The sequence below is a fragment of the Pocillopora damicornis genome, chromosome 9 (genome assembly GCF_964200805.1).
Source record: "Pocillopora damicornis chromosome 9, jaPocDami1.2, whole genome shotgun sequence".
Classification (NCBI taxonomy): Eukaryota; Metazoa; Cnidaria; class Anthozoa; order Scleractinia; family Pocilloporidae; genus Pocillopora; species Pocillopora damicornis.
Window position 1 is genome coordinate 1,038,090 of NC_142678.1, and position 14,991 is coordinate 1,053,080.

The window sequence follows — 14,991 nt, forward strand, 5'->3', positions numbered from 1 at the left end:
AGCTCCTTGAAAAAGACAAATTTTTCTGTGACTAGTATCAAATTTCGCTTCAAAAGCGCACGCAAAAGTTGGAAAAATACTCTAGTTTACTGAGAAAACAACAGAGAGGAAGGTGGAAAATTTCACGTCAGGGAACCGACGCGAAAGCTTCATAATATTATTGAACAATTTATACGGAGCATATCTTGCACCGCTGCAGTTGCCATTTAAAAGACTGTAAGCCGCCAAGCAGGGTTCGGTGTCAAAAAAAAAACTATTAGCTTTCTTTAGACATTTAAACCTTTCAATGGGACAAAATAATATACCACCTGAAGGGAGAAGAATTTAAACCGTTAGGAAACCGTTAGACAAAGAATTTATGAGCAGCTATGGAAAAAAGGCCACTGAAGTTCACCTTCTCTGTAGTTTTCGTAGAACAAGAATTAACACAGAGAACAGGGGTAAAAATTGCTGGTCAGTGATGCTAAAAAGAGGCAGTCTATTTCATAGATAATTTGGTCAAAGCGAAACGTCAGCTCTACAAACTCTTAACGGTGGTCAAATTACATTATCAACTCAGGTGATAAAACCAAATTATCTTGTTTACTTCCACACCGACGCAGCACCACACTTTCTTTAGAAACTTACCCCTTTAATCCATTTCATAACTTTGCATGACTTAATTGTATATATAAAACTTCAAATATAATGTTTACGAAAAAAAATAAAAGTTATAAAAAAAATCTCACTTGATATGAGTAAAAATTGAAAATGCAGGCTGACTTAAAATTCTAAATTTCGAAATTATAACTGAACTATAACGTTAAGCACCATAGCTATTTAAAAGCTTTCATTTTCATGGCTGATGTAAAATGGAAATCCATCTGAATTATCGCGCTTGTCAATCAAGAAGCTTATGCCAGCGTGCTATTGGTTTGTTGTTAATCCTCATCTCATTCCAGTGGTCAAATTCGCCCCCGGTGGATGATGGGCCGAGAAAAATCTTTCCGAGTAAATCGTCCTCAGTCCTCTTTAGAGTCTGGCTTTTCACGGACAACATAAAGCTTGTTTGATGAAGGATACCAACAGGGATGTGAAATGTAAGGGTTTCGTTAAACACAGGACTTCTGTTTTCTTCCTTAACGACCGTTTTTTTCTGCTTTAGGATTCGTCCTTCGTGAATGAGGGAGACCTCGACGTATGAAGCTGTTAAAAAAGAAAGGTTTAAGCCAATTAATGTAATTTAAACCAGATACTGAGAAACCTCTTTGGTTGTAACTTTATTTCTCATTAGAACTAGAGTTTAACTCTTTTCAGGATTTGGTTGTAATAACTTCAAGCAAAACGCAAATGACTGTAACAATCAAGATAAAAAAAATGAAACCAGTATGTGGATTAGCGAGAGCTTGGAATTTTAAGTTTTGTTTCTAAAAGAGAAGAACTAGATGTTAAGTAACGGGCTGCTTTTGAACCAATATATTGCTACCTGAAAATGATACTTAAAAACAACATCCAAAAATTGGAATATGTATGCGTAAGGTTTCAATCTGGTCTTGTGCACCCCATCACTCTCACAGCGACAAGGCCACCACCCTCCATTCTGATATCGATTGGCTCACACCTCATAATTTGTCTTGTAACCAGTTTTATTAAGCGAACATTCGTTACTCCCTCGCTTCGAAAACAACACAGGTTTTTCAGATGTGTTGGCTTTTGGATGTGTTTTTCGGATGTGTTCATGGCCGGTGATAAAGAGGACGAGGGGGGGGTGAGGTGGGGAGACTTCTACTTCTACCCGTAGGCAGTAGCAGAGAATACAGATCATTCCTGAACTGGACCTCAACGAACGGGAAGTGCTAGAAAACGTTGAACCCCTGCAGTAATTCACTAACCATACGACCGACATCAAGTATCATCGAAACAGAATCACGAGATTATTAATATATAATTGCGGTTTAAAAACTTGGACAGAAATCTCATCAGAGTCACTTACCTGGATCTTCTTTGTCTTCATTTACGGGAAGGTTTCTCGCCCTTATTACAACTATCGTTAATCTTTCAGTAAGCCTTAGATACCCTAGGGATATCATCAGTTCCCCAAGAACACCCGATGCCTGCAATTCAGAGGAATATAGTTATAATAAGATGAAGAATAGATTATGATGCAAACGAGCCCTTGCGAGCGATGGGAATAACATCACAACGTTGTCCTATAAATGTTTATCAAAAGTGAGTGGGACCATGCTCACTAAAAAAACGTTAGTAGACAAAGGCACGCCACAACTCCACTCTAAAGTAAGGGTTTGGAAAAACACAGTGGTCAAATGTCAAGCGTATGTAAGGAGATCAATTTGGTCGGCCTCGCGCCAATTTCCCGCGCAAATGGTGGTTGCGGGTGTTCTGGAAACGGCTGCTTACCCCACGCTCACTTCTCTCGTTTCTACCAACCGAGAGCCTGGGCACAAGTGACAAAATCAGCAAATTTTACCTTTGGAACTGCATGAATGTCACGCAATAACGTTATCTCCCTTGAGAGGCTGAGCCCGCGGGCCTCGAGGTCAGCCAGATGTACTGTCTGTTCGCCAATAGGCTCATGCTGGGAAAATCGATCGAAACAACATAACGTCATCTTCAAACTTTGAGCGTGAAGTTTCTCGAACGTGACTCGAAACTCAAACGTCTCTTTGAGGAAGTCGAGAATCTTGTCCCTTTTGACCGCTTTGGTCTGGAACGAGCGATGGTTCAGCGGCAGGATCTTCAGCGTGACGTAATAGTTGGCGTCAAGAGTGGAAGGAAGCTCTTGTAGGTCGACTGTGTGGACGGTGGCCATGAGAGTGGACCTGGGCATGAATAAGACCGGAAGTAAAGCAAATGTCAAGTGTCTTACGTGCGCCGGTTTTATTTCATACCCAAGTCTTCTCCGTCTTCAAAACGGAGAGGAGATCTGGGTAAAAGATGCACATTAACACTTATTTTTTGTCCCTAATCTTTCCCTCCCGACCAAGAGCCTGGAACAAGACTCTCCTGAGAACTGTAAGCTCTTGTTTAGACGTAAGCTGTGATGTTATGCCAGCAAGGAATACAGAAACGAGAGGTGATCCCCAGATCCGTGTTCCCTGGGTCTGAGTTTCAATATTCTTATCACTAAACTGTGAATCACCCACCTAAGAAAAATTACATCCTACATACAATAAAAGTCTAGCAAAAAGTACTTAAAACTCTGCGTCACTCTGTTACCTCATGGAATCATACTGAAGCGACAATTTGATCTTTCCAGCAATTTTCTCCGGCGGAATTTTCATTGATCCTGAATCGACCAGCTTCTCTTCGCTCTGAAAATAATCTTTACACTTATGGACCTACATTATTTAATAATAATGATAATGATAATGTTATGACAATAATAATTAAAAGAGCACTCAACTTGTTAAGGCAGCTTTTAAAGGAGCTCTCAAAAAGTTTAACACAAACAGCGATATCACTTTTGACAATATACGACTCATTCTTAATTTGGGGCAATAGAAAGTTCGCTGTACATGGGGAGCGGGAGGCGTGATAGGTAGGGAGTCTTTTGCCGCCTTTTACTCGAGATGATTCAAGCAATCTGACGCCCGTGCGACGTCGAACAATGATTTCAGCAGTCATCGCTTCACAATTCCAGTCTAAATACTGGGTGAAATTTTGAGGAGTTTGTCGCGCATGCGAGTCTGAGAACCAAAGAGAGCTCATCACGCAATAAGCTCACAGTATACTAGTAGGAAGAAGGCACTGGGTGACGGAACCAGGCAAAACTCAGTGAGCTTTTCGTACCTTGATGTTTTTTTATGTGACAGAAAAACCTCCTCTATCTCGCGTGTGTTCTCAAGAGCTCACAACAAGTCGCTGACCACTGACGGTAGGCCATCATTTAACAAAAAGATTCCATTTTAACGTGGGTCTGATCGGTATTATATCACAGATGACGTCAAAATGTTAGAGTAAAGACCCATGGCAACATGAAATTATTTTGTTTTAAGTTATAAAAATGCAAAATCTTGGTAATGATGACGTCAGCTATGTGTCGGTCCTCAAAAAGATCTTAAGTAAGGACCAATCAAAATGCGTGTGCAATTTAGCTTATCATATAATGAATAATACGATATGAAGAAATGTTACCCTTCTGAGTTCATCGTATGTTCTGGGCTGTATTGGAATGCATTTAGTGTCTGCCACGCCGAAAGGGTGCCATGCTGCCGTATGATACAGGAAAGAGTTCCTTCGGTCATCATCAGAGATCCTCCCCGAAGCCTTTCTCAGTGCGAACCTTATCGTTAAGGCAATGTAAAGGCAAATTAATAACGACAGAACAACGCTGACCACTATCACCGCAGCTAAATCCAAGGCCATGTGAACTTGCCTTGAATCACTCTGAAAGAAACAAAGAGATTAAACTCTGATAGTCAAAACCACTGACCATGCCTGGATGGTATCTTCCTTAGATCGGAAGCTCTTTCAAGTTAGAGAGGGGTACTAGTCTTTAATCTTAGACAAGAGAGTCAAAATTAAGAGGAAGAATCCCTGTATAAAAATTCTAGAAAGACTTTGGCAAAGATCTCTGGTGTTCTTTTACAGGAGCATAAGGGGTGCAGAGTGGAAGAGAACTGAAAACTTTTCGACAGAGGCTCGACAGGTACACTCAGGGTTACTGAGTGAAAATACATATTAGTTTACATCTTTATTAAGTAAAAGGCTGCACTTTAAATCGGTTAACTTGCGTAATAACTCACGCTTGATGCTGGGAAAACACTCGAAACTGTTTGTAAATCAGCAGCCGGTGGCTACTGACTCACAAACTTTGCGAGTGTTCTTCAAAAAATTTTAAATGGGTTATTATGCCGGTAAACCGATAAAAAGTGCGCGGTCAATTGTGTTATAAAATTAACTTGCCAAATTAGGACGCTTGGAGTATTTCATTCATTTTGTAAATGCCTCTGGACATATTTATATTTTCTCATAATTAAGGAGTAATTTCATTCCAACTAGGAAATTATTTTAGCGCCAAAACAATCCGACCTTAACATATCTTTTGGCAAAATTTATTATAAAGTTTATTGCGCAAATCTTCTCGCTAAATTTGTTTCCAATCGAGACCAAAAATTTGAAATTTTAGCTTAGTTGGTTTGCCTGAAAAACTGTTGTCTATTGACTTAGAAAATCAAATTTGTGTACTTTCCATGCGCAAACTTTTCAGCAGAGACAGTACTGAAAAACGAGCAAACGTTTTTAATTCAAATAATTCTCCTTAATATCTTCGTAAAGTATCACTCCAGGAGTCTTACACTGTTCAACTAGTTAGTAAAACTATTGTTTCGCTTGAAATCCTTCAGTTTTCTTTGTTAACTTTGTCTTTACTACTGTTTATCGATATTTCAGTGCAGTGACTTCACGCCCGCCAAATGACAGAAGAGAATTATTTCGACAGGACAGTTATTTTTTTTTTGAACTGAAAAGAAGGAGAACAAAATACATGCAATGTTTGTTAGAATTAGGCTTTGTGGTAAGGTATAATTTGTAAGGATTCTGCGTTTTACAGCTGATTGATTTCGAGTTATTTAACAAAGAAACCATTGTCTACTGGAAGAAACTGGCTCTAAATTTGTAGAATTTCGCCAAACTGAAACTCATCGTCGAGTGAAAGATCAAGTTCGAAATTTTACATAGATTAGTTTAATTAAAAAGTAAAAATCGAATTGAAACGAATCGCTAAACGAGTTATTTCTGAGAAAAGGGAGTTCATGAAAGCTCCCGCCAATTTAAAGCTTGAATAATAACTTCCTAATTTAACATGTAAATCAATTAACTTCCTTTCACTGTGCTAAAAACCTCAAGAAATCTGTTTAAGAGTTCCAACTTCTATTAAATACCTCAGTATGTAAAATACTATGTGCAACCTAAATGAATTAGTTCCTCACAGACCTTTGCGCAGCTTGGAAAAATGCACATTACAGCAAAAGGATTATGTAAACAAATTAAACCATACTTAGAGAAATTTGGCGGAAACTGAATTGAGGAGATGCAAAATTGTAAACAAGGCTTGAAAACCGACAGTTATATTAGAATAGCGTATTTTATCTTCCTGGTCGGGAAATTAGCTCTAATACCAAAACTAAACAAAATATAAAAATTTCGAGTGCATACTCTTCAGTGACGCTGTATAATTATAAAGATTTCGTAACGGCAAAACTTTTGTCTCATCAAATCATGCAATGTGCTGATTTACAGTTTGCAATTTTTTAGTATTTGGGGATGCATCTTTACGTATAGATGTGACAAGGCAAGGTTTTTGAGTTTGTTTTCGGCAGGAAATTTACAGCTATAAATATTAATTTGACTCCTGACGTCTGCCAGCAACCGTTTGGGTCAACATCTATATCGTTACAGTTTAAAACTTATTTTAGTTGATGATGATACAAATTGAAATAGATACTCTCAAAACAACCATATCTAAAACTCACCTTTGAAATTTACGTCTATGATATTATGCCCAAGCTTTTAAAACACTATGCTCTGAAAATCAGCTTACTGTTGGACTGATTCACTTCCACGAGTTCTGAAGGAAGTTTCGGACTCGACTTTCGGCAAAATATCTCAAAACTTTCCAATAAAAGTAATTTTACAAGCTTCTAAGCTTTGCCATTTTCACGGCAAGCTTGAAAGCAAGCCGTTTCCAAGGCTTCTTGCGCCTACATGTTCTCGATCCATTCGTTGCACGCTCTGAATCAGTGTGTAAATGCTTGAAAATAAAGCGCCACTTTTTTACAACCGTTGAGATAATTATTCGCTGCATTATTCATATTTTTTGAAAGTTAATCAAGCGTGACGTTTGAGTGTGTTGCACTGAATGACCAAATCGTTAATCAAAGCGAAGCAAACAGAAGAGAAATCAGATGAGTTTCTCTGAACTAGAAAATTTCGTATGCGTAGGATATGATCCTTTGCAGATATTCCGCAAACAAGCGCAGTCAAATCGCAATTAGATTCTCTATTTCAATCTCCTCTTAACTCTTAGCTCCCATTTTTTTTCGGCCCTATCTAACTATTCTGAGCATTCCTCCTGGAAGATGATCTTTTAATGATAAATATGCAAAAAGAGAATTGGGTTAGCAATAATTTTAGATATTTTTGTTTTAATGAGCTGAAGGCGCGCGTGGGAACGCCTTAATCAGAAGCGCAAATATTAAAGGTTGTTATCCATTATATTTGGTTCAAGACTGTTGACTCGAAGTTATCATAAAACACTAAACTGAAAAAATATGGTCTCGTTCCACATACGATCAAAGTTTCCTAACGAGTTAGTAAAAATGGGCCGGGTTGTTCAAAGGGCAGATAACGCTATCCAACGGATAAATCGCTATCCAGCGGATAAGTAAGTGGATAACGTTTTCCATGCCTCTAACAACCGAGGCCCAGACCATACAGTCTTTTAATCTTTTCAATCGCTCTGACGAAGGGCTAACGCTCGAAACGTCAGCTTTTTTACCCTTTACGGTGGCCAATTTATGTTTTCAACCCAGTTGTTAACACTAAATTACCTGCTATACTCTCCCACCGACGCAGCACCACAGTTTCTTTAGAAACTTACCCCTTTAGTCTTTTAAGTAGCCTATTAGTACCTGTGTGTGTGCGTGCCTCACGTCACCAATCGTCTGAATTTAATTTTAGTAACCTCTGCGGTTGAATAAATAGCAGAGGCAGGGAGCCAGTGAATACAAAGTGAGGGCCTTCTCCCTCGGGTATCTCCTCCCCTCCCACTCCTGCCCTTCCCAGTTGATCCCTTTTACAGTGCTCATTTTATTAAGTACCATAGTTGGGTTCGCTTTCAACCATTGCATTAGACATGAAGGCTAAACACGTTAATAATTTAATTTGCAAATGCAGGTTTTTCAGAAAAGTGATCTATTCTATACAACTTTTGCTAACTAAGAGTACTCAGAACACTCTCAATCGAGAATGATATTAATTCGTTTGCATAAGGATTTCTTAATCTCCATTGTCGTGTTCTGTATTTTCTGTCTTGTTATTTTGTTGAATATTAATTCTGTATTCAGTGCGTGGAATTTCGATCTGTAAACAAGTGTAATAAAACTGATATTTTTCACACATCTTCCGTGTTGCCTCTTTTAACACAGTGTTGGCATTCGCTCTGGAATCTGTCGAGAGAAACAAAAGAGCCAGTGACGAGAACTCAGGGACACTTCTTGGAATTCCTGATGGGGTCGTGTCGCCTTTTTTCTCGAAAAAACCTGGGTCCATTTCAGTCCATAAAATTCTATTTTCCACATCTTCCCACAGACCTACCTTCTACATGATGTAATTTGAAAACCATTGCGCTATGTTTTGGTGAAGGAATAAACTAGGCATGAGTGCCAATGTCAAGAACTGTTAATATTTCACCCAGAAAAATCAGCTTGGTCACTTCCCTAATAAATTCATTTCAATCTTCTTGGGCTGAGAACCAAACTCGTATTCAGGCCTTTTTTGCCATTCGGAGTGGCTCCTGAGGGTTTGAGGCCGAGGATCAAATCTTTAAATGATACAAGACCTGTATTTCATTGGCGTGCCTCGGCTTCGGAAGGTATTACTTGAAATGCAACAGAAAACTTGTCTCATTCGTCCACTATTTACCTAAAATACTTCAGTGGTAACTAATCAGTCAACCTCCACCTTCAAGGAACAATATACCACCATCCCGAGTTTCATTACTCTTAAATAGGGTCATTTTCTTCCTCGAGTGAAAGATGAGTCGAAAAATGATGACATAGGATTTATATACATCTGTTTCTTCCTGTTAATACAGGACGAAGGAGCGTGCAGAATAATAACTGACAATTGGAGAGATACATACCTACGACCAGATGAGCCGATAGGATCGTCTTACCAGTGGTTATAGACCAGACATGCGTCTTATGAATGCTTATTACATGATCCGTATTAGTCAAATCTTTTCTTACGTCAGCAATCCTTATGTTGGAAGGCACTCCTGAAAACGAGGCAGTTAGAACTATTACAAGGTAAATAATGAGTAAGACGGAATAAACGTCATTCAAGAGAGCGTAGTTTAGTGCTCAGCAAACGCAAGGAAGACACAAGGAAAGTACAAGGAAAGCTCGTGGAAAGTGCAAGGAAAGCTCGTGGAAAGTGCAAGGAAAATTAGAGGAAACCGCGGGGGCGAGACACTCGTAAGTAGAGAAGCGAAAAAGATAGACGACTCTTTGCGCGCCTCCTCTCGCGCGTGTCTGACTCTTTGTGCCCTCCCTCGCCTCGACGTACCACAAGAAACGGCACTAGCACCGCAGCCGAGAAGTAGTAGTTCACGCTTCAATACTCTAACACTAAGCTACACAGAACCCGCTAGTTAGATGAGCCATAAACAAATGGGTCAAACGCAACAGGCCTCCTGAATATGTCAAGTATTTCGGAGTTATTCATCGAAATTCGGAAACCCATACCTTCTAATAAAATATTGATAGACTGTCTTAAAACAGGACAAGTTGACAACAGAACCACGCATGCTCCTACCAGGCTTATTATTGGATCGGCGATTTCCCAGGAGGGCTGAAAAGCAAACGGAGAGACATCAGGAACGTTGAATATCACCTGAAGTATCAGTGTGCAGTGGAAAAGTTTTCTGTTAAGATTACGCTTCTGTGCTTCTGTTGTATTCTGAAAACTGCTGTTCTCAGAGAAAGAAAGAAATCTTTGAAACCTAAGTCGAATGCGTAGAGACCCTTTTTTATGATAAAGACAAAATGAAAAAGCTCGATAAGTGAACACATTGATACCTCCCTATGTTACACAGTCATGGCCAGTTACTCAATCTCGTCATAAGGACGTCTCCAGCATCCCACATTAGTCTCCGGACGCCTGAGTTAACAAGTACGGCTTTTGTTGCCTCTGCGCGTGCCTTTCTTAGAGTGTCTTCAACTGTACAACACATGCACATACTCGTACTTTTAACTTACATTAATTTTGATGAGGATTGCGCCAACCAGCACAGCGAAACTATGACAAACGTCTCCAAGCGTGTGAAGAAGGGCGGCCTTCACTGTCATGTTCGTCTCGTGATGGTGATGGCCTCCAAGATGGGAATGACCATTCAACAAGAAAATAATTCTGCAAGCGAGTAAACAGGGATGGATTCGTAAAAACGCAATGGTACGCAGCATTTTCAGACGACAAAATATTGGAAACTGTGCTTTGATGCAAGTCCAGACGCAAACTCGAGCACAGCGCGTATTTTTTGAGGTATTATTACAGATCACATAGTTTTCAGAAGAGGGGGCGGATGGGGGACCAGTCGTCGCTAACAGAGTATACAGTGGGGACCATAGAGAATTAATTGCCGATGAGAGGAGAACACAGGAATATTTTAGAACTTTATGAGGGAATCACGTAAATTTTACCGTGGGAAAACCAAACTCCTGCGACCCCTCTCCCCCACCGATAAACAATGACCAGTCCCTAGATAAATTCTTTTTGCAGACGCAGCAAACAACTCCTAACGAAGAAGTACAGTATACACTCAGAAACATTTGCCTTTTTGAGTTACATACTCACACGATATTGGCACTGAAAGCTAAAGCTGCCGTCAATATCATCGCGTTGGAGTTAATGTGACTGTGATGACCGCTGTGGCCTGGGATGAGTCTTAAAATTGATTCATATGCGAGCACGCCGGTTAGCAACCACATCGTGGTTATTACAGCGCATGCACCAAGTATTTCTGCCAATGAAAAAATGACACAGTTACAAAGGGTTTACATCAAGAGATTATAAGCAGATGATAATCTCTTGGTTTACATGTCAGCAGAACTAACAAGAGGAAGATGTGATTAAGAAAGGAAAATCGGATTACCAGCTCTGTAATATCCGAATGTTTTATTGTCGTTTGGTTTCCATCCTGCGATCCACGAGGCAGCCAAACTTAACAGTAAGGAATTCAAGTCAAAGAATTGATGGATTGCGTCGTTCATTACGGCAAGACTGTTGGCCAAAGCTCCCCCTGGAACAAAGAGGGAAAAGCATAAAATTTAATAAATAATATTCTTTGTATCCCGCTCTTGACGAATGTTTGAGAATTTTTTCTATACTCGACCATACACCATTCAAATTTATCAACGATCTAGTTGTCTCTCTGAGCACAAAGCCTCCGACATTTCTGATTCTAACAGTCCGCAGAAGCTAGTCAAATATAAATCTAGTTTTTGGCCTGCTTATGGACGAGTCTTCAGACCACAAAAATGAAAAGTCCGTGAGCTCGAATCTTGAGGGGAGACTCAGATCACACATCCGACAAAATGATGTTTAAAGTATTTCTTTATACGCCGTCAAGCTCTTCAGTTCTCATCTTTCTCTCTTTCAACTTGTAAATAGATGAGATCCTTCGAAGTTTGATTCGGTCTATCTTAACTAGTGGCTCACGGACAGTTTGTCTCAAAGCATAGCAGTTTATGGGAGAAAATTAACTTATTACTTCCTAAACAATGACAGAAGTGTTCAACAACCTTATGTTCAGACATAGTTTGATGCTACTCTGGTTTACAGATTTAATGAATGTAACCGAAGAAGTTACAATTCATAGACCCAACGTTTCGACACTCCTGTCTAGTGCCTTCATCAGGGGTGATCTAAACGCTGCAACAAGAGGTCCTTTTAAATGATCACTAATTAGCTGCCTTTTTTCTGACGAGGTGTAAATAGGCGTCAGGAAGTAAGCCGCCATCGTCAAGCTTACAACAGAACATATTTACTTTACGTACCAAAAGAAGGAGAGAAAAGAGAAGGAAAGAAAAACGGAGGTCCTTTAGACTAATTAATCCTCCCGAAAAATCGAGGCATGAATGGTCAACGTTGGAAATTTCTTTTATTTCCCAATTTAAAAATAATCAAAAGGCTTTTAAGTAGGTGTTTCACATAGGTTAAACAGAGGGAGACCATTTAAACCCACCGCGGACATTAAAAAGCTTTTTTGAATACTGCTTTCTGATTGGATAAAGACAAGGTGTCATTAGTCTACGTGGAGAATTCTCCTATTTGCGTTTCGCAGAAAGGATGAAAGTCCCTCGTGTAGCCAAGGTAATAGGATACATATATTCTAAAAGGTTACATAATCGAGGTAGAAGATCAGAAAAATAGGTCAAAAGGTTTTGATTGAAACATATCAACACTCTGGAAACCATTAAAACTCATCGTAAGGGCATAATGCCACTCAACGGCCGATACCGTGAAAGCAGAACAAAAACACTGATAAGGTTCGCAAACAAAAGCATGTTTGACATTTTAAGGAAGCTTGCACCCGGCTGTTGTGCAAATGGTGTGTTTGTCGTTGTATCGAAACTTCAAACAAAGCTATCGAACTAATAATTCGTTTTACAAAGTTCTCGCGTGAATTCTGCGGATTGAGTTTCCCGTTCAGTGTCTATATGGAAGAAATCGAATACTATTGTGTTTCAATTTTATTGCTAAAAATACAATTTGCTTTTTCCGTTTTTCAATGAGTTGAATGGAGCACAATTTGCGTTGTCAAGAGATACACTTTACTGTCAAAGCAATTTAACACCATTTAGTACCAAATAGTAAAATGAAAAGCGACAACTTAGAGTGTGTATTGGTTGAATGAAGAAAGTCCTTTGAATCTCCGCTGGTTTTTCTATTCTTATGTAAGAATTTTCTTTCCTAAGAGTCAATGCTGACATGATGCTCCAAAGAAGGAGAGATATAAATGGCAAATAAACGCCACACAATTAACTTCAGAGATATATTTGACTACGATATTCGGCTTACTCCAGAGAAGAAAAACCCATCGGCTAAATTTACTCGTTTCCGCAAAGATCGTGTAAAACCATAGGCTTTTTTTTTTTTTTTTTTTTTTGTCAAGAATAGACTGAATAAAAATCGGCTCTCGCCACACTGACAAAGTGAAAATGTTTAGTTGTTACTGTTTGCTATTACATCAGAGGGTAAAATAAATATAATCGAGCCACAGAACTCACCAACAACCTCACAGATGATGAACACTGTACAGAAAGCGCAAGCTATAATCAAACGCTTTCTCGCGTCATGTTCATGACTGTCTTTTTCCTTCTTTATAAACTGACAGCCAATTTCTTCATCGCCTTGAGTAAGCTTCGAGTATTCGTTCCTGGCCATAATATTTCTGCGCATTTTATGCGCCGGACGGTATATTTCAGTTACTCGTTCTGTTGGGAATAACTTCAATTTCACACACGATTAAAATTACTCGGCTTTGATTGTCACGAGATTTCAACCAATCACACTAGGCAACGCGTGAAGTTGGTCTTACAGTTGACCAAATAACAGCGACAAAACAAAGACGAAGTTTAAAGCATGTTTGATATTGCAGCGTTTAAATTGCATTGATTTGAAATTTGCATACAAAGCAGTGTGATGTTAAGAGAACCCCGACACTTAAATGATTTTCTTTTTGCAGCAATTAAAGTTAAAAATCGGGGAAGTAAAATGGCTATTGATGTCTTGCGACACAGCTTGCTGGCTTTCTTGCTGAAGGAAAAAAGATTTAAATAATTTATTATTATTAAGTAATTTTAAAAAGATTCGAGAACTTTTACGTAACAAACTTAATATTATGTGCCTTTTTTGAATGAAAGGTTCGATATAGGTTGTTTCGAAACTAGAAAATATTGCATTCCAGAACAACATGGCTTCTATTCTTTCAAACCGTAAATTTCCAAATTTATTTTATCATTCAGGGTCGAACAAGTTTGGCAGATTTAAGCCGTCTAAATATAGTGCAGCCTTTCTGAAAAGTAATGAAATCACCCCGTGTAGATCATGTCTAGATCAAGAGACGATCTCTTAGTCTCCACTAAGAAATCACATGTTTGAACAAATCGAAATTCAGCTGAATTGTATCGCAAAGTCCCCCAGATATTTATCGAAACGACGGTGTGGAAATTAGCCTCGCTTTTCGTACTGTGCGGTTGAACTAAACCTTGTTATAATGATACTTTTCCTGAAATATAATTGATCTTGACAAGAATTTAATTACAGCAGTTGAGTTTTGTTTACTGATTACAGCCAGCAGTACGCTGAACTTAAGAGTTCGAAAAAAATTCAATCTTCCTTGAAAAGCTTTTTTTTTATATAAAGCTAAAATGATTGGAAAACTGGAAGAGGGAAATGTTTATTTTCGTTTAAGAGGCAATATTTGCACTTATCATTTAAATGTCCCAGCGATATTGACAATATTAACCTCCTGCGTGAGGCTCAGACATCTTATGTCAATTATATGTACTATAGGGTTTAAAACGTGTTTTTTAACAATAATTGAAAAGGCTGAAAGGAAGAACAAATCATCTTGATACCATCCTTAATTTCGGATCTTAAATGGTTAACATAAAATAATCTTAGTTTTCTAGTTTTTTAAATTTGAATTCGCAGGCTTTTACTGGGATGGATTAAGATTTTTAAGGTAATTGTTTCGATGGTTTGTTTTTCTGCAGCTGTTTCACGGAGGAAAATCTCTCATGAAAATCCCGCTTTAATGCATGCGAGGGGATTTAATCGTTACAAAAGGTATATATAGTCTACATATTGATTGAGTGGGAGGGCTGCACGGGAAAGTATTTGACTCGAGGAGATGCATGACTGTGCGTCATGACCAAGAGCAAAGTATTTTTCGATACTTTCCTGTCTGGCCTGATTGAACTCAGTCGATGATTAATTTATCATATGATCAACGAGTCTTAAAATGTTTGAGATCATGATTGAAGCTTGTTTTTTTATTTTTATTTTGCCATTTTGTAATTATTATACGTCAGAAGAAATAAAAAAGGAATTACATATATATACATATGATATAGCTGAAGATTTAGCATGAGGCGAGGAAACCCACAGGGAAACCATGAGACTTATGCGAGTTACAGGCTTCTCATATTATATAACAGTGAGGTATCAGTTTTATGGCGTGATTTAGGAACAAGATATTTTAGG

At 38.7% G+C, this 14,991-nt stretch overlaps 2 protein-coding genes across 4 annotated transcripts; both read right to left on the minus strand.

Moving 5' to 3' along the window:
- Window positions 1-610: 610 nt before the first annotated feature.
- On the minus strand, window positions 611-6,803 carry LOC113685759 (synaptotagmin-10). 2 transcript variants are annotated; one of them, XM_027203306.2, is made up of 6 exons: window positions 6,474-6,803; window positions 4,135-4,386; window positions 3,217-3,311; window positions 2,468-2,819; window positions 1,973-2,093; window positions 611-1,185 (listed from the first exon to the last, which is right to left on the minus strand). In XM_027203306.2, exons 2-6 carry the CDS (start codon window positions 4,363-4,365, stop codon window positions 881-883), a joined length of 1,104 nt encoding a protein of 367 aa, XP_027059107.2. In that variant the 5' UTR covers window positions 4,366-4,386; window positions 6,474-6,803; the 3' UTR covers window positions 611-880. The 2 variants fall into 2 exon arrangements, with proteins under 2 accessions (XP_027059107.2, XP_027059106.2); XM_027203305.2 differs by having other exon boundaries at window positions 3,217-3,338; window positions 6,474-6,798.
- A 1,057-nt stretch (window positions 6,804-7,860) lies between these two features.
- LOC113685690 (proton-coupled zinc antiporter SLC30A8) lies at window positions 7,861-13,387 on the minus strand. 2 transcript variants are annotated; one of them, XM_027203223.2, is made up of 7 exons: window positions 13,011-13,387; window positions 10,874-11,020; window positions 10,576-10,741; window positions 9,981-10,131; window positions 9,468-9,573; window positions 8,864-8,998; window positions 7,861-8,168 (listed from the first exon to the last, which is right to left on the minus strand). In XM_027203223.2, the coding sequence occupies exons 1-7, from the start codon at window positions 13,180-13,182 to the stop codon at window positions 7,999-8,001; spliced, it is 1,047 nt and encodes a 348-aa protein (XP_027059024.2). In that variant the 5' UTR covers window positions 13,183-13,387; the 3' UTR covers window positions 7,861-7,998. The 2 variants fall into 2 exon arrangements, with proteins under 2 accessions (XP_027059024.2, XP_089037779.1); XM_089181653.1 differs by lacking the exon at window positions 13,011-13,387 and adding an exon at window positions 11,523-11,633.
- Between the last annotated feature and the right edge of the window lie 1,604 nt (window positions 13,388-14,991).